We start from the raw sequence: 19,154 nt of genomic DNA on the forward strand, positions 1-19,154 counted from the left end.
TCAGTGTCTTATTCAGACTAATGTCTTCATCTGGTTAATATCAGACTATTGGTTCCATGTGAACGTGTCGAGTGCCTTGCCCAAGGAGCCGGAGTTGAACCACCAACCTCCAGGTTAATAGATGACAGGCCTCAGTCTCTTGGGAGGGAGTTTTCAATTGTTGTCTTGAAACTACTGGAAGTGTGTGTAGTTTGATACAGACAGTATTTCATACTGAGAGCAGGCAACAAGGAAATATCATAAGACCTTAAAAAGGTGGAACCTATAAACCCTGTGGGGGGGGGGGGGGACACAGCTGTGAAAGATTTCACTCTTTTAATGTCGTCTGTGCTTTATTACAATGATTCACCAGAAGATATAAAAAGTAAAGTTACTAGAAAATATACAAAAACATAACAGGTGTTCAAATATAAAGGAGAATACATTTATGGTCGTATTTGTTTTATTCAACATTGCAAGAGTTAGAAAATCGACTGTTGTCATATGAATTAATTATTAATGAATTAACACGAACGCTTCCCAATAACTGACTGATTTCAGTTCATTATTCCACAAACATGTGGAGACTGTTGTTGGATGAAATGTAGAAAGTGCAGAGTGAAGAAAAGAATGATTTTACGTAAGAAAGGTCGTTTATTCAGAGTAAAATACTGATTATAATAATATGAACACCTCAATCAACACCAGACCACAGCTCCAGTGAAACTTTACACTTCCCTTTGTTTCAACACTTCTCACTACGAAGCCCGACAGGAGTTAAAAATGACTTTTCTACCTGGAAAACAAGAAACCATGACGTGTGACAAATGGGAGTGGTAACAACCCCCCCCCCCCCCCCCCCCCGACTTCTTTAATCTCTAGTCTACTGTTGGTAAAAAAAATGCTATAAATACATCATATTTAACAAAGCGTAGAAAACAGATCAAGTATAAATAGGGAACTAACAGAAACAGATGGAGGGTTGGTGACTGTTGAAAACTGCTGCTCATGGTTTTCTCTTTATGTTTATATCTAATATCTACATCGATTACATCCAGTTCACAAAGACACCAACACGTCTATGCTCCTGTTTGTATCTGATGATGTACGAGTAGATGTCTGGAGGATTTCTCTGATTGTTGGATGACACATGGAAACTGTAGGTTGTCACAAATATGCATTTAAATCAACACTGTGCAACTTTTCTAGCTGAAAGCAGCAGCTTGGTGAAAGTGAGTCTGATGTGTGAGTGTGAACAAGAGAAAGTTTCCTCCTTCTCTCCCTGAGCGTCTGTTCTCTGTGACTCTGCTGAGTGGGTTCCATCTCCTGAGAGAACAACTGACTGAGAGTCACAGACACAACCAGCTGCAGCTGAAGAGTGGAGCTGAACTGAGATCAGTTACAAACACTCTGAAGTTATTAACAACGTGAGTTTATCTCCAATATTCAGCAGGAAACTGTGAAACATGAAGATTTGTTACAGCTGCAGCTCTTCAGGTTCAGGAAGCAGAGGATCATGGGTAATATTTCAGTTCAGTGAGTGGGACACGCGTCATCGCTCGAACACAGAGCCAAACAGAGTCAATCACCACATGTGGCCGCAGGGGGCGCTGTTGGTCAATAAAAGTTGCACAGTATTGCTAACATTCATCTATTTTCTACAAACGTTTATTTTGAATCGTAGATTGTTGTCGCTGTTGTCTTTTAAAGGCAATAAGTAAACAAATGATTTATTTTTTACATCTTTACCAGAGAAGTGAATCCTAATCACAAGCTGTCAGATAAATGTGGTCCTCATCAAGGTGAAGATCAGCAGATCTACTGAAGGCCCCCAAGGCTTCGTGGAAACACTGGAGGGTCCATTGATTAGAAGGGATTCCTGATTCCTGCTCTAAAGGATCTCTCCAGGATGTGCCCTCCTCTTCCTCCTCTTCCTCACTCCGTCCTTCTTCCTCTGTGGCGTCCTGGTCACTTCCTGGTGAGAAGCTGGTTCTCCAGCTGCTCCAGACGAGCAGTCATCCCAGCCAGTGGGCAGTTGATTAAGGAATAACAAACACACACATGAGTAGTTTCTGAACATCTCACAGATATTTGTCTCTTTACAAATTCAGACTTGTTGATTTTCAGCAGCAGAATAATTCACACTCATCTCTGACATCGAGTCAAAGAAACATCATCTAACTGGTTTATATGGATCCAGTTCCTGACACATTCGATACCAGTTGGATGAATTTCACTGTTTCCTGATTTGTATTCATCTCCATTGAATCTGTTTTTCAATGGACAGTGTAAAACATTAATATCTGGTGTTTCTCTTCTTCCTTCTGAACGAGCACCACTCAGGTGCCTCCATGTCCTGAGCTTCTCCTTCACACATCCTTCACTCTGATGGAGCAGCTGCTGGGGACAACAGGCAGCGTTTTGAAAACATCACATGAGAAGATTCTTTTAGTTTCACATGGTCACAAACCTCAGTTCACTCTCTAACATCAGAGCAGCTGTTTGTTTCCAGATGTGTTTGAAAGGATATGTTTCTGTGTGAGCTGCTCCAGGCTGCTCATGGTGGCCTGCTGGAACTCCACCAGACTCTCACAGGCACACGGGTCCTTCACCTCGATCTCCCCCTGACTCTCCTCTGCACACACACGTCAGCACCATCATCCACATGGACGCACATGTCACCGTGTGGTCACCGCTTCTAGTTTCACTTCATGATACCATCGTGAGTCACTTCAACTGTTTGACCTTCACTTCACCACATCTGTCTCCATGCTGCAGTGATTGGTCACTGATCAGGAAACACTGCTGCAGTTTAAACTTGTGTTTCAGGAGTAAATCATGATTTAGCCTGAATGTTCCTGGCACCAACTGAAAAGTTAAATACTTGAAAACAAAGTTAAAAACGTCTGAGTTGCTCTTCTCTTGTTTCCATGTGGAATAAGGTTCATCTATGACTCTATAGTTAATCTCCAAATTGTCGTGTCGCAGCTTGGCCAGTAGATGGAGCCAAACTACAAGATATTAAATTACCCTGCCGGAGTTATCTTCTTCTTCTTCTCTGGGAATGGTTTCACGTTTGAATTTTTAAAAATAGGAAGTCGTTTTTACATTTTTGCGTAAAATATACAGAATGAAAAGTTGAGCTGATCCATTCAGACTTTTGCCAAATTAAGACTCTTATCACAAAGAAATGTAAATGAGACTTGATATTTGACAGTTTAACTAATAACTTCTTACTCACAGATGCAACCACATATACAGGAATAGAATAGAGGATTTAAAATTAAGTAAAACATCAAAATAAATGCAAATCTTTTCTGAATTGTAAATTCTATAAAACAAAACATTTGATTATTGGCAAACAGATAATAAATGTGTGGTGTTGTGTTGTGTTTGTCGTGTGGCTCCTGCACATTGTGAAGACGCAGCGTCCTCAGTGGAGGATTGTACCTGGACAGACGTTCAGCTTGAGGTTCTCAGCGATGGTGCTGATGGCCGTGAAGTCGCTGGTGTAATAGAAATGTTTCTCCACGGGTTCGGACGCGATCTCACGAAGCTCCTCCTCCACAGCTTTCCCCACGCCCACAGCGTACATGGTGATGCCTGCGTACGTGCACACAGAGACCGTTCATCTGCAGCCACTCATCAACTGACAGGTCCAGAGAACAGACCGTTCATCTGCAGCCACTCATCAACTGACAGGTCCAGAGAACAGACCGTTCATCTGCAGCCACTCATCAACTGACAGGTCCAGAGAACAGACCGTTCATCTGCAGCCACTCATCAACTGACAGGTCCAGAGAACAGACCGTTCATCTGCAGCCACTCATCAACTGACAGGTCCAGAGAACAGACCGTTCATCTGCAGCCACTCATCAACTGACAGGTCCAGAGAACAGACCGTTCATCTGCAGCCACTCATCAACTGACAGGTCCAGAGAACAGACCGTTCATCTGCAGCCACTCATCAACTGACAGGTCCAGAGAACAGACCGTTCATCTGCAGCCACTCATCAACTGACAGGTCCAGAGAACAGACCGTTCATCTGCAGCCACTCATCAACTGACAGGTCCAGAGAACAGACCGTTCATCTGCAGCCACTCATCAACTGACAGGTCCAGAGAACAGAGCGTTCATCTGCAGCCACTCATCAACTGACAGGTCCAGAGAACAGACCGTTCATCTGCAGCCACTCATCAACTGACAGGTCCAGAGAACAGACCGTTCATCTGCAGCCACTCATCAACTGACAGGTCCAGAGAACAGACCGTAGATCCTGCGTGGACCCTCTCACCGCTCGAGTCTTACCAGCTTCTTTGGGCATCTTGGCGAACTCGGTGATGTCGTCCTGGGAGCGTCCGTCTGTGAAGACCAGTCCGATGCGGGGGATGTTGCGGCTGGCGGGACGAGCGCCCTCGGCCTCGGAGAAACTGTTCTCCAGCATGTGCTTCAGGGCCAGACCCGTCATCGTCCCTTTCTCCATGTACTCAACCTACACAGACACAGAGATGAGTGGACAGGTTCTTGTTAGTCTCAACCCACCGGGACGTCCCCCGCTGAAACCTGAAGGAACCATATTTGGGGGGAGCAGGGGGCGGAGCTCCAGGTCCACACTGGCTCCTCCTTCTGGACCTGCAGTCTACAGGTCTATTACTCTAACTGAAGTCAGGGACGTCCTGAGCAGAAGGTTCTCTTTGGATTCACCTGTTGGCGGCTCGTGAAATAAAATGTAGTGTGGACTGAGAGTTGTGTTAAAACTTTGATCTGAACTGTGTAATGATAATTCAAATGATCACACTGTCTTCACGTGGCTCCAGAATGAAAGGTGGTTCTCAGGAGGCTTTTTAATACTTTCTCCACACGGAGTCTGACATGAAAACATTAAAGTGAAGATAACAAACACAGGTTCACCTTCATCACTGCAGCTTTGATCTCCTCAGCAGAGTGGTACATGTTGAGAGGAAACTCTGTCCTGACCCGGCTGGAGTACTGGACCAGACCCACTCTGGTGCCGTGAGTGGACACGTCCAGGGAGTCCACAACCTGAGACACAGGAGGAGGGGGGAGGGGGGGGGGGAGAAGAGGAGGAGGAGGAGGAGGAAGAGGAGGAGGAGGAGGAGGAGGAGGAGGAGGAAGAGGAGGAGGAGGTGAGGGATATTCACCTGACACACACACACACACACACTGTCCTGCAGGCAGTGGCTGGTGGCTCTAATCTAAGTGGACAGAAGGAGACACTGGAGACGGAGACAGAGGACACTTCCATGTTGCTCCTCTGGAGACAGAACTTGGTGAATACAGGTTGAAGTTTGTTGCTGAACTCTCAGGTTGATCCACTTCCTGTCAGTCACAGTTCCACCTCGTCGTCGCTCCAACAAAACAAAGTGTGTAACACACGATGATGTCATCACACTGCTCATTGTCAACATGAAGAAGAACCGAACCTGGTTGACGAACTTTTTGACCAGCTCAAAGTTCTGAGGGCGGACGCTCTTGGAGCCGTCGATCAGAAGCACCAGGTCGATGTTGGCCGACTTGCAGGCTGAAGGAGAAAGAGACGGAGACTTTGCTTCAGCTCCAGGGAAACTTGAAGAAACACTTTGTTATATTATGAGAAAAAGTCCTGTCGTCTGTTAAATGAGGAAAATGAACGACCATAATACTCCATCATAGAAAAGCCTCTGTTACATAAATGCTGCTGCCATCATATTAAACAGATATTGACTCAGTATCTTATATCATAAGAACTGTGACGTCTGGAAACCTGTGGATGTTTGTTACTGTTTCTAGTTGCTGTCACAGTTGTCCTGCTAACGGCTGTCGTCTTCCAGGTGACTCCAGTAGGAGCTGCCATGAATCTCCACAGGAGGTCACCGGGTCACTGCCCCCCCCCCCCCCCCCCCCTCCGGAGGGAAAGAGGATTCTACAGAAGATCGTTCTTCTCTGTTCCTCTCAGAACAAACTGCTTTTAACATCAGTTTGAGGTTCAGGTCATTCTCCTCATCCATCTTCACTCCAGCTCCTGGGAAATGAAGCCTCCTCTCTATCTGACTCTGAAGACCACCTGAGCTCTTGATGGTTTTTCCAGTGAAGCTCATCTTCAGTCTGAGCTCAGCAGCAGAATGAACTCAGTGATCGCTCACCTCTCTCAGCAGATACTTAGATCTTTGAGTTAAAAACAAAAGTCCTAAACACATTCAAATATCACGTGCTCCTTCTCTAACAACATTGAGTTATGTCTGAATCATGTTAACGTTCATATTCCACAACTTGTGTTTCACTTTGTGAGTCGTAAAATTAGTTTTCTGTCCTGATGGCTCCAGAGTTTGTAGAAGATACTAAATGTTGTGATGAGTAAACTGTCATCCAACTTAATGCTGTTGGTAAATGTTCAGGCCTGATGTCAACTTCCATTCTATCAAGCTCTACTTGTTAACTTCTTTTGGTGGCATGTGTAGTTTGTAGTGTGTGTGTGTGTGGTGGGTCTTTCCAAGTGATCAGTGTGTTGCATCTGTCTCCTGCAGGACCCACAGGACCCCCCCCCCCCCCGGGCTGGGACAGACTCCATCCCTCCCTCATGCTGCAGGTGATGGAGACGGAGTGGACTCACTGCCGCAGCTCTTGCCGTCCTCCTGCAGCAGCTGCTCCTCTGGACACACACAGTAGAAGGATCCAGGAGTGTTGACACACTGGTGCTCACAGCCGTGCTGCACGCTGCTGCACAGGTCCATGTCTGCACACACACAGTTCCACAACACAAAGTTACACCTGCACAGACACACACTATGTACACACTCAGGAGTATTGTGTTACTGTGTGCACTGACTTGTGCAGGTCTTCTTGTCCTTGTTGAGTTTGAATCCTTTGTTGCAGTCGCAGGTGAAGGTGCCGGGTGCACTAATGCAGATCTGTTCACAGTCGTGTTTCCCCTCAGCGCACAGGTCAATGGCTAAATGACACACACACACACACACACACACACACACACACACACACACACACAGCTTGTTATTTGCTGTTGTAATTACTTGTTAAAGGTTCTTGTTTGTAGTGAAAGTTGAACTGAAATGTGTGTTTTTGTTTGTTTCTGTGTCTTCAAGCATCAAATGCAAAAACCAAAACAATATATACATATATAATAAATATATTGAGTTTATTTTAAAGTTATTTCACTAGAACAAACAAAGAGAAGAAGTAATCTGATGACCAGAGACTCAGCTGCACTTTAATTGATCTGTTTCTTTAAAAGAAGTTAAAACAGAAAGTCACTGAGTCGTTTACCAGCCGAGCTCAACATCACTTCTCTTCCACTTGAGAAGAAGGATACAGGGGGAAGAGTGAGTCATGTGACCGAGTGTGTGTTTGTTGGTGTGTGTGTAGACACGTGTGCATGCGTGTGAGGGCCTGACTGACGTGTGCAGGTCTTCTTGTCCTCGTTGAGTGTGTGTCCTTCTCTGCAGTCACAGCTGAAGACGCCCGGGGCGCTGACACAGATCTGTTCACAGTCGTGTTTCCCCTCAGCGCACAGGTCAATGGCTAAATGACACACACACACAGACACACACACACAATGAGTTAAAGTGAGTGTGAGTGTGTGTGTGTGTGTGTGGTTTGAAGACATTGTTCATTTTACACTTTGATCAGAGCCTGTCCACTTCTTTTTAATGCTGTTGTAGTTGAATCGAAGTGAATGGAGCTAAAATAATTACTTACAGCTAAACAAAAATACTTTTAATATATTATATTAAAAATAATTGATACTAATATAATAACCCTTTGTTTTTCTTAAAGTAGGTGGAGTCAGCAGCTGATAACTGGTCATCATCACCTTTAATTCCTCGCTCACACAGAAACCAGCTCTGGTGAATCACATCACAAATACAAAACCTGCAAATGAACAATATCTGTGAAATAATTAACTGATCAATCTCTCCTGCGTCTCATTCATAACCTCTGAATGATCCTTTTGAATCAACTGTAAGATGGAAACCAGTGGACCCAGCAGGAAGGCCACAGTCCATTCTCCAGGAGGCTTCAGTTCACACAGTGGTGCTGTGGTATTTGTGTTAAATGGACGACACGATTACATGTTGTGTTGCTGCTGCTTTGAAGGTTTGTACGGCTTCATTTCCACAGGTTGTAAATCCTCCTCATCTCTTTTCTGTCAGGAAGAAGTTAAACTGCAGCTGTTGCTGTGCAGCTGAGGCTGAGGCGTCATGGATGTGTGCAGACATGTTGGCTGCGTGTGTGTTCTCATGCACACAACATGCGTGTTTGTGGGGACAGGATGCAGACATGAGAGAGTGAGGCTGTGGACATGCTCTTGATGTGCGGAGCAGGAGGACGAGAGATCACCAACATGTTCCTGAACTGGTGGAACTGGCAGATTGAGTCGTGAACTGGTGGAACTGGCAGATTGAGTCGTGAACTGGTGGAACTGGCAGATTGAGTCGTGAACTGGTGGAACTGGCAGATTGAGTCGTGAACTGGTGGCGAAGACGACACACAACAAAGTCAAAGGTTCATTTTCTAGTGAAGTGAGAGAAGCAGGCGGTGACACGTGGTGGTTTCATGTCACGAGGGTCATTTCCTGTGAACGCACAACGAGCATGTTGGATTTGGAACCACACTGTTGTGTTGAACCTCGTGCACGGCTGTGAGTTCCCTGTGCACACACTGACCAACGGTTAACAGCCAATGACTTTGTAAACAAGACGGCTCCCAGAAGTGAAGCCAAAACATCTGGATCGCCCCCTGGTGTCTGGCTGCAGTATGGGTCATAAATGCCTCCTCCTCCATGTTCGCAGATGGGACATGGACCAAACTAAAAACACCAGAGTAGACGTTAAATGTTTGTAAAGATGTTTCTGTCGCTTCAGGTTCTTATCACACTGATGTTTGTTCAAGTGATTCTGATCAGTAGGTTTCCTGATTGGTCGAGAGCCTGTTTCTGAGTATCTCTAGTTTTTGTACAGAGGGAGGAAGTGGAAACACTTTCTAATCACATTCCCACAAACCTTCAGTGAGCATAGAACTGAGCAGGTAGATCTTCCTACATCACATCAGCAGTAGATCTTTAAATGAGCTGCTGCACGTCCCACAGAGTTCAGCCTCAGTGGTTGTGTTTGGTGGATTCTACTCATTCAGATCTGACCCTCGTCTCCATGAGACCGTTGTGTCCTCACCTGCCTTCACTAGCGCTCTGTGATGTCTGGTGCTTGCTCTACTCACCCTGGCAGGTCTTGCCGTCGTCCAGCAGCCTGTAGCCCTCGTGACAGCGGCAGTGATAGCCGTTGAGCACACTCACACACTCGTGATCACAACTGTGGTTCCCAAACGAACAGAAGTCGATCACTGAGGGGGGGGAAGCAGCGGGGGCGTAAGCAGCAGAGCGAACAGCGGCACGACAAAGTGTGTGAGTTTGTGTCTATGCTCCTTGTTCCTCTCACATCTGATCCCACCCCCGACAAGTCACTGAATAAAACTCCTTCTGTTCGGCTCCATGAGGATGTGACAGCACGTCAGATCATCCAGGTTTTCACAGGTAGCAGGTAAACGTGTGTGACTGATTCTTTCATTGTGAGAAGGAACATAGAACAAACTCCCACTCAGCTTCATGAAGCAGCAGAGAAACCAGCAGCTTGAGAAGATCAGAATCTGTTTCAGCATGAGTGAACATGACGTGAACACAGTGAGTTTGACAAGCGCTGTTGTTTACCTCCGACAGGACGGGTGTGTTTGTGTATCTGTTTGCTTGTCGGCAGGAAAATACTAAACTGAGTGGGAACCAGTCTCGGTGCAGAAGAAACCAGTTCATCATGGGGCCTCCAAAGGAACTTTCACTTTCCTCAAATGTGTGAGATAATTCAACATTCTGGTCGAGTCTTGATTTTATTGTGTTAAAATGTGTGTGCGTAGATTAAGACAGATTATAAGAGCTGGGCCGATATACAGGATCGTCTGTGGCTCTACTGACATTCTAGTTAGAATGTTGAGTCTTTATCCATTTGAAATATTATTAAATGTATTTCAGCGTCTACATGTGTGTCTGCGCTTTCTGCCTTTGTGTGTGTGTGTGTGTGTGTTACTCACTTGAGCAGGTCCTCTTGTCGTCGTTCAGTGTGAATCCTTTGTTGCAGTCGCAGGTGAAGGAACCAGGGGAGCTGATGCAGATCTGTTCACAGTTGTGTTTCCCCTCAGCGCACAGGTCGATGGCTGAAACACACAAACACACAAACACACAAACACACACGTCGAGAGGATAATTATCATTAAATGTGCGTTAAATAAAACGCCCATCTACAAACCAATCAGAGTCAAGTATAGGTAGACTCCGCCCACGTCGGTGATGACGACAGGAAGTACGTATGTCAGGAAAAATTCTTTAGTCCCTAAATTACAACATGAAACTAAAACTAACAAAACTGTGTACATTTGTGTGTGTGTGTGTCTCACCTGCACACGTCTTCCCGTCGGCCTTCAGTGTGTATCCAGGCAGACACACACAGTGGTAGGAGCCTGGTGAACTCTCACAGACGTGTTCACAGCCGTGATCTGACTCCAGACACAGATCAACACCTGCAGCAGAGACCAGGAACACAGATCCAGGATCAGAGGGAAATCATATGTCCCCCCTGGTTTATATAAACCCTAACCCCAACTTCATGTGTGTACTTATCAGGAAGTACTTATCTCATAGGTTCAAAGTGGTTCATGAGCTCTACCCTCATTAGAGTTTAATTATTTGAATCTGAAGGTCGATGGTTTTACTCCAGTAAAGTGAAGATCACACTCAACTTAAAGTTTGTTCTTTTCAATCGATGGAGATGTTGTTTCATTTCCCTGCAGTCTTACCACAGAGCTTGTCCTGGAACTGGAGTCCGAACTGGTGGATCAGGTCGAAGGACTCCACCAGGAAGACGTGGTCCTCAAACGGCGGGGACGCCATGGCCCTCAGTGATGTCATGTCGGCCCTGGCCACGCCCACAGCGTAGATCTCGATGCCTTTCTCTCTGGCCTCCGCCGCCACCTCGGCCACGCGGTCCTGAGGACGTCCATCGGTCACGATCACGACCACGTTGGGGACCTGAGGGGAAGAGAACCTCCGGGTCAGAGCTGAGCTGAGTTCAACTCACAGATGAATAAAGACATGGGGCCGATCGGTACCTTGGGCCTGTCCCCCTCCTCCGCGATGAAGGCTGCGTTCATCACGTACTTGATGGCGAGGCCCGTCATGGTGCCTTGGGCGAGGGGCACGATGTCATTGATGTTCTTCACCATCGTGTCCAGCTTGATGTGCGTCTTCAGGGAGAACTCACTGCGGACCTGCAGACCAGAGTGAGAGTCCACAGACGGAATGAGAGGCCACTCGAATTGACCAACATCACGTAATAAAGAGAAATGACAGAAAAACAAAGTGGTTTGAAGATTCCTCTGACATCAAACGGACATTTTGTAAGAAAACAGCATCTTAAAAAGTCCAGAAACTCATTAATCTGAGTTTTCTACTTCACTTTACCTTCATTTACAGGGAAGTGCAAGTAATTCTGAGTCTGAAAATCCTTCATATCTGTTGTATGTAACAAAGTTTAAAGAAATGTGACGTAATGAAACTTGTAGAAACCCTGGAAAGAAGAAGAAGAAGAAGAAGCAGAAGAAGAAGAAGAAGAAGAAGAAGAAGAAGAAGACCTCTGTGTATCTGAACATGATGAAGATGAGGATGCTGTGTTTATCTTCCTCACCTGGCTGGAGTACTGAACCACGCCCACTCGGGTGGCGTTGGGTCCGATGTCCAGCGTGTCCAGGATGTCGATCATGAACTTCCTCATGGTCTCGAACTCGTGGGGCCTGACGCTGCGGGAGCTGTCGATGAGGAAAACCAGATCCACTGGACCGGACTGGCACTTCTGATCAGGACCTGAGATGGAAACCAGTCAAATCAGAAGAGGAGCTGGAGAGGGATTCTATCAGTCAAACCTTCTACAGTCATATCACTGAACAGGAAACTATCAAAGAACACCAGTCATATCATTTAGGTTTGAGTCATAAAGGCTCTGTGTAGTCTTTATAGTCTGGGTGTGTGTGTGTGTGTGTGTGTGTGTGTGTGTGTGTGTGTGTGTGTGTGTGTGTGCAGAGGCCCTTCTCGCCCACTGGTGTATGTTTCTCATGATTTATCACCTGGACCTCTTGTGACTTCACGTTTCACCTGTTTTTGTGATTAATTTTTCTCGAGTGGTGAAACATCATCTCGGTTCAAACAGTCGTGACTGAGCTGTGACTCCGTCTGAGGCTCGAGCTGAGTCTGTGTTTGTGGAGTCGCAGAAAAGAACCGTCTGGTTTCCTCAGTAAGTCACGAGAGAAGCAGCTCGTGGGATTGTTGTGGATTCCATCTTCAGTTTCAAACACATGAGCAACGGAGGGTTTTTAACATTTTAATAAATGTGTGTGCTTCAGTGTCTGGAGGCATATATCAAGTCAAATAAAAACATCTGAAATATGGTTCAGGTTCTAAACTGTGTCCTCCTCCTCCTCCTCCTCCTCCTCCTCCTCCTCCTCCTCCTGTGCAGCAGAAGCTTTCACAACTCGAGCTGAGATCGTTACGTCTCCACGATGTCAACAGACTCTGGTTGTCTGTCTGTCCGTCTGTCCAGTTTCTATAAACACCAGGTTTTTGAATTTCCTCACGTGTGGTGAAAAGGTGAAGATGGACCCTCGGACTAACTCAGATTTCTGAGGTCAAAGGTCGAGGTCGCGGCGGCCTCACCATTTTCTCCTCTGTTTCCAAAGCTCCTTATTCCAGAAGGTTCTACTTCCTGCTGTGGTCTAATCGTCAAAGTCTAGTTCTCTGTTCACAATATATTTAAATTAATTCTCATTTGTTTCTCTCAAAGTTTTTCTTATTGAAATAAGTTCGATTTCGTTTCTCTTGCACAACAATGTTTTCACAACTTAAACCATTCGAATGAATCCGATGTTCTTTGTACAAGTATTTCCCAGTTTGCCACTTGAGTTGAGAAGGAGGCGATAGAAAGACTTTCCTTTGACCCTAGAGGTTTGACCTTTTGACCCTGTGGACAGACTGACCTGTCTTCGGTCGGGCGGCGGCGAGGACGAGCAGGTTCAGCAGAACGAATCCACACGAAGCTCCGAGCTGCTTCATCTTCATCTTCATCTTCACGGTCACAGCTGGAATCCACTGGCTCTGGAATAATCTGGAGGACGAGAGGTGGCAGGTGAGAGGACGCTGCTGAAGTGTCCTCGAGCAAGACATTATGCATCATGACTGATTTGCTCTTATTTGGTGACAAGTCATAAATGTCAGTCCCTTAAACTGTGTGTGTGTGTGTGTGTGTGTGTGTGTGTGTGTGTGTACAGTCATGATAATGTGGTTGACGGTGGTGTGTTGCAGTGTGGAGTTCAAATCGTAAAACGCTCGGCTACAAATTCTCTGTCAGCTCCATCAGCTCCATCAGCTCCACCAGCTCCATCAGCTATACAAGCTCCACAAGCTCCATCAGCTCTATCAGCTCCATCAGCTCTATCAGCTCTATCAGCTCTACAAGCTCCACAAGCTCCATCAGCTCTATCAGCTCTATCAGCTCTATCAGCTCTATCAGCTCTATCAGCTCTACAAGCTCCACAAGCTCCATCAGCTCTATCAGCTCTATCAGCTCTATCAGCTCTACAAGCTCCACAAGCTCCATCAGCTCTATCAGCTCTATCAGCTCTACAAGCTCCACAAGCTCCATCAGCTCTATCAGCTCCATCAGCTCTACCAGCTCCATCAGCTATACAAGCTCCACAAGCTCCATCAGCTCTACCAGCTCCATCAGCTCCATCAGCTCTATCAGCTCCATCAGCTCCATCAGCTCCATCAGCTATACAAGCTCCACAAGCTCCATCAGCTCTATCAGCTCTATCAGCTCTATCAGCTCCATCAGCTCTATCAGCTCCATCAGCTCCTTCAGCTCCATCAGCTCTACCAGCTCCATCAGCTCCACAGGCAGCAGCAGCAGTCGCTCTGGGACAATGCTCGTGTCTGGGAGGTGTTTACGTTCAGGATGAATCCGTCTGCAGAGCCTTCAGGTTTGTCTCTGTCTCTCTGGCTCAGGTCCGAGTGCTGAGTCATCAGACGTCGCTGAGGACAAAGACTCTTTTCTCTGCGTCTCTGTTCGTCTCGTTGTCTCTTCGTGGCGCTCCCTCCCTCCCTCACTCCCTCCCTCACTCACTCACTCCCTCCCTCCCTCCCTCACTCCCTCACTCACTCACTCACTCCCTCACTCCTTCCCTCCTGCACGTGTTTTTCTCGGGAGCATCTCCGAGGTCAACGGAGCTTCAGCCAAACATTTGGACATTATTCACGCTTTACGTCTTCAGGTAGTGACCTGAATGTGTCTCATTCCACACAGGTCAGAGTCATAACCTCATGTTGAGTCTTATTCCTGATTAATCTTAAAATCACTGACCTTTTGTGTGTGTGTATTAAATGCATGAGAGTGTATAGGGGTTCCTAATAAAGTGCCCACTGAGTGTATAGTGCCAAAAGTGTGTGTGTGTGTGTGTAGTGTGTGTGTAGGGGGGGACAAAGCCTCCTCAGTATAACTCTCTGTAGCTCAGTAACCTTCCCCCCCTTTCCTGTCTCCCTCACCGTCCACTCACCTAACGACAATCTGCTGCTGGACACACATACACACACACAAAGCACACACACACACACACAGGCCCCGACAGACGTTCTATAATTATCCACAAAGAGCATCATTGAGCTCAGGCCTGATGTTTTGTCCTGAAACGTTTCATTGACGGCTGCTGCAGCTCTCCAGTGTTGTTCTGAGCTCGGTCGTTAAATTTAGAAATTAAAATCTTATTTCCTCCAATTAACTCTTCAAACAAACAAACACCAGGTCAGTCTCCTGCCAGCTGGGGGGGATCAGCTGAGATCCACTTCCTTTATTCAACATCACACATTATGGTTTGAAATCACAGCTTCATTAACGGAATTCTTTCTTGAGTCTAATCCTAAAGAAAATGTGCGTAAACATTAAACCGGGAATCGAACCAGCAACCGGTCGGACGTCAGGGAGCCTCTCGATGCCACATGCTGCAGCGTGGACCCCCCCCCCCCCCCCCTCCCCCACACCACTCGTTAGAGAGGAGTCATAGAGCTGCAGCGGATGTTGACGTTGGCCCGAACGTGAGATCACTACAACCAATGAAGCAGCGGCTGCTTCTCATGAACCACGATCCAGGAAAACAAGCTGCTACCACCTCCTCCAGTTTCACTCAACTCAAAATCTGCTGGTTTTTAACTTTCCAGCTGCTTCACAAACATCAGAAACTTAAAGTTTATTACATTCAAAATCAAGACCATTTTGTAAGTAAGGCCAAAGTCTCTCTATCGCCCCCTGGTGGCTGGCTGCAGAACATGTCCTAAAGCCACCTCCTCCATTTAATGAGATGGGAAATCTATTGATTGTGTTATCTTGTGTATTCGGTCACGATGGACAACAACCGATGCCACGTCTGAGACAGCGTCCTTAGTCCCTGAGGTTTATTTCAACTTCAGGCCTCAGTTATTTAAATGTTGTGTTAATTTCTGCCCTGAACAAACTAAAGTAGCAAACATAAAAAGGACCAAAGACTTGTGTTTGTTTCAGCTGCTCTGATCTCGGTTGTTTTGCGTTCGCTCAACAGCACACGTGGACTTCCTGTGAGTGCTGCCCTCTAGGGAGCGGGACGTGTTAATGCATTGTGCAGATCTGCAGCAGCTCCACATGTGGACTCGAACCTGAAGTCAGCTCCAGAGTTACTGACCCGACGTCACACTGAGGCTGTTACTGACCGATTCTGATGCTCAGTGACAATTCATCTGTGTTTTATAGTTTTTTATTTCTATTTTATATTCTGATCATCATTAAATTTATCCTTTTGTCCTTAAAAATTTTGATTTCCCAGAAACCTTTTCACCCTTAACTTTTAAAAGATGTTGAATTATTTAAGTTTAAACCATTTCACCCACTTTTTTAAAATTTTAAATGTATAAACCATTTTAAATTATGCTTTCTTGTTTGTATTGATCGTACACAGTTCTTCATAAAGTCTGAAATTATTATTTTCAAACTTTTGTATTCAACCAACAGTGGAAAACCCAAATGTATTATATTAACTATTGGAGATGACATAAAAAATCTGACAAATTAAGTACAAATTATTATTGATATCAAAATAATTGCTCATAGTTGTTGTAGTATTTCCGCTTCAGGAGGAGTTCATCCTTCTGTATTTGTCCCTTTTACCCTTTGTAATAAATTCAGAGGTTTGCTCTTCGCTGACTGAGACCCAACATATTCCCCTCAGTGGATTTCTCTCTCTCTCTTGTTTCCTCCTCTGACTTCCTGACATCAGGCCAATCGAAGCGCTCTCAGAATATCTCATGAATATCTCCTGTCCGCTCTGGCTGAGGTTTGCAGCGTCAGGTTGTGTCTCTGTGTTATTTGTTGCTTTCCTCCCTGGTGACTGATAGAAAACCCAGAGTCCTGAGTCTGAGTCCTGCTGTTTGTTTTCATCAGGTCTTAATGTTTCTACCAGGCTGTGTTTCTGAAGCTGAATCACAGGAACCACAGTCTCAAGGTAAATATACAGGTTTCCTTCTTTCTGAGGCTCGAACCTTCTCAACCTTTTGAGTTAGAGGTTAAGTTATAGTTTGTTTACGCTGCTATTTTACTAATTGTTTTAAAATCGCATTAACCAACAGCTTCCTCTGCAGCCAAATGCGTTCATTAATTATATTCAGTCACAATCCTACTAATAAGTCAGTTTTCATGAATAAAACACTACTGACTGTTGGATATTACCCATGATCCTCTGCTTCCTGAACCAGAAGAGCTGCTGCTGTAACAAATCCACCGAACTCTGTTTAGAATTCTTCATGTTTCAAAGTTTCCTGCTGAATATTGGAGATAAACTCTGGTTTTTAATAACTTCTGAGTATTTTTAACTGATCCACAGCAACTTGCTGGACTGGATTCTGAAAATTAGTGTGACTGTCAATCAATTACATTCATATAAAGATCTTAGTCCATAAATCAAGAGCAGAGGTTCAGGGCGAGGAGTGAAAATGATGGAGGCCACATTCTCTCTATTATATCACAGTGTAGCATTAAAATGATTATGAAGCTGTTTTAAGATCAAGTCTTTTCATATTGTTGTTGTTTCTGTGTAGTTGACGGAGGAGGAGACAGCTCCTGTTGGAACTGGGGCAGTTTGATGGTTTCATTCCTTTCTGGTGTCTGGAGTTTTAAACAATGTTCTGACCCTTCACATTTTAACCTGGTAATATAATAACCCTACATACATTAACTATAATATATGAATTACTCTGTCAGAGGCTGTTTTGTGGAATCTTTGAGTTTCTTTAGTATCTTTCACTGAAAATATATAATAATAAACAGGACTTTTCCAATTCCTGTCAACATTTGTGACTTAAAGCCTTTTTTTATCCATTTATCCAACGGGCAGGTCTCTGATAATAAACAAAGTGTCTTTAGGGGTCTTTGATTTACCTACAGCTCATGGATTATCTGTCTTTTAATAAGTAGTAATATTAAATGGTAAAGAGCAGTTATTCATTACAGGAGAACAAACAGATAAATCAGATAGCGTGATGAAAAACAAAATGTTTCAGAAACGTTAAAACGCCGTCGACACACGTCTGCAGTGTTTGCTCAAGAGAAGAAGGTGTGTGTGTTTGTGTGTGTGTGTGTGTGTGTGTGTGTGTGTGTGTGTGTGTGTGTGTGTGTGTGTGTGTGTGTGTGTGTGTGTGTGTGTGAGAAACCTGCAGCTCAGCAGCAGGTGATTATCTCTTTATGCACACAGACCCACACACACAGACCTGTGGTCAGATAACAGATCCGGGGTGTAGTGCAAACACTGACACACACACACACACACACACACACACACACACACACACACACACACACACACACACACACACACACAAAGCCTCTCTTACTGTAGACGGACTGTACGCTGCAGTGAAACAGTCTGATCTCTGGAGAAGACGATCAACTCTCTGACGGACGCTTGACACGTCTGGAACTGAACTAACTTTCACAGATGAGCTGAGTGAGGACGGGGACACTGACAGTAACTGACAGGAACTGACGGGAACTGACGGTAGCTGTGCATCACTGCAGCAGCAGAACATGAGGAACAACACAACGATCTTGATTTCAGGTCAGTGAATATAAAGGTATCTGAGTCTGTGTGGTGTCCAGAGCCTCGAGGCTTCTTCTCCAGTTGGACAGACTCGTTTGTTAATCCCACTGAGGAGGAGTTTACTCTGGTAGAGGAACCATCACCAGGAGAACATCTTCAACCGAACCACAGCTCTCAGATCTGCCGCTGGACTCTGAACACATTCTACAGTCCTCCATCTTCACATCGGCACCTTGTGTCTTTGTGTGTCCACATCAGCCTCGAGCTGTTGTGCGGCTCCTTCACGCACAAACAGGCCTCGATGTAAATGAACCTGACGTTATCTCCAACCTGTTGTGAAAGCAGAGTGACCATGGACCTGAGGAACGCCCCCTGCTAGAGTCAGCACAGGACGCCATGGACGGGTCGGACGTCTGCAGGAGAGGTGAGATGTGTTCACCACGCCGGCCAAGATTCAACTGTGTGTGTGTGTGTGTGTCTGTGAGGGGGAGGTATATTGATTTATTTCTGTTTTTAGTTCTGCTGATTGCATTTTACCTTTCTTAACAGTGATACAGATACTGTGTGTGTGTGTGTGTGTTCGTGTGTGTGTGTGAGGCTCATGTATCTGAGAGCCGTTCCTCTTATCACGTCCACACTTGTCATGTTAAAGGTCCAGTGAGGAGATGTGTTGAATTTGATGCAACAGATCCTGATCAGAGCAGATCCAGGATTTGTTTTCTTTAACGTTGTGAGATTTATGTGTTTTCAACATTTCCTGTTTTCCCAGGGATTAATTTTTGATGCTCTTCTTCTTCATGTTGGGAGGACTGGTATCTGTGAGAGTGTGGACACAGGTCACTGGCTGGTTTTGTAACACCTGAACTCAAATCATAAGCACAAAATAAAGATTTGAAAACGTTATATTTTGAAAATTGTCACGAATACCAAGTGATTCAATTTCAACTCACTTTAA

General features: G+C 45.3%; 1 protein-coding gene and 1 pseudogene across 1 annotated transcript; both read right to left on the minus strand.

Moving 5' to 3' along the window:
• Positions 1 to 13,764, minus strand: part of LOC128457406 (matrilin-4-like) — a 63,026-nt pseudogene extending 49,262 nt beyond the window's left edge.
• Positions 837 to 3,836, minus strand: LOC128452788 (matrilin-4-like). The gene is made up of 3 exons (XM_053435560.1): positions 3,430 to 3,836; positions 2,510 to 2,614; positions 837 to 2,006 (listed from the first exon to the last, which is right to left on the minus strand). Exons 1-3 carry the CDS (start codon positions 3,572 to 3,574, stop codon positions 1,948 to 1,950), a joined length of 309 nt encoding a protein of 102 aa, XP_053291535.1. The 5' UTR covers positions 3,575 to 3,836; the 3' UTR covers positions 837 to 1,947.
• Positions 13,765 to 19,154: the final 5,390 nt, after the last annotated feature.

The sequence above is a fragment of the Pleuronectes platessa genome, chromosome 2 (assembly GCF_947347685.1).
Source record: "Pleuronectes platessa chromosome 2, fPlePla1.1, whole genome shotgun sequence".
Taxonomy (NCBI): Eukaryota; Metazoa; Chordata; class Actinopteri; order Pleuronectiformes; family Pleuronectidae; genus Pleuronectes; species Pleuronectes platessa.

Bases quoted from the DNA above. Each gene is read 5' to 3' on its own strand.
- LOC128452788 (XM_053435560.1), bottom strand. From the start codon at position 3,574: ATGTACGCTGTGGGCGTGGGGAAAGCTGTGGAGGAGGAGCTTCGTGAG. The intron at 2,615-3,429 runs GTACAATCCTCC...GTGTGTGTGCAG, and splicing joins CAAGCTGAACGTCTGTCCAG to AGGAGAGTCAGGGGGAGATC. The intron at 2,007-2,509 runs ATATCCTTTCAA...TCAACTGCCCAC, and splicing joins GGAGCAGCTCACACAGAAAC to TGGCTGGGATGACTGCTCGT.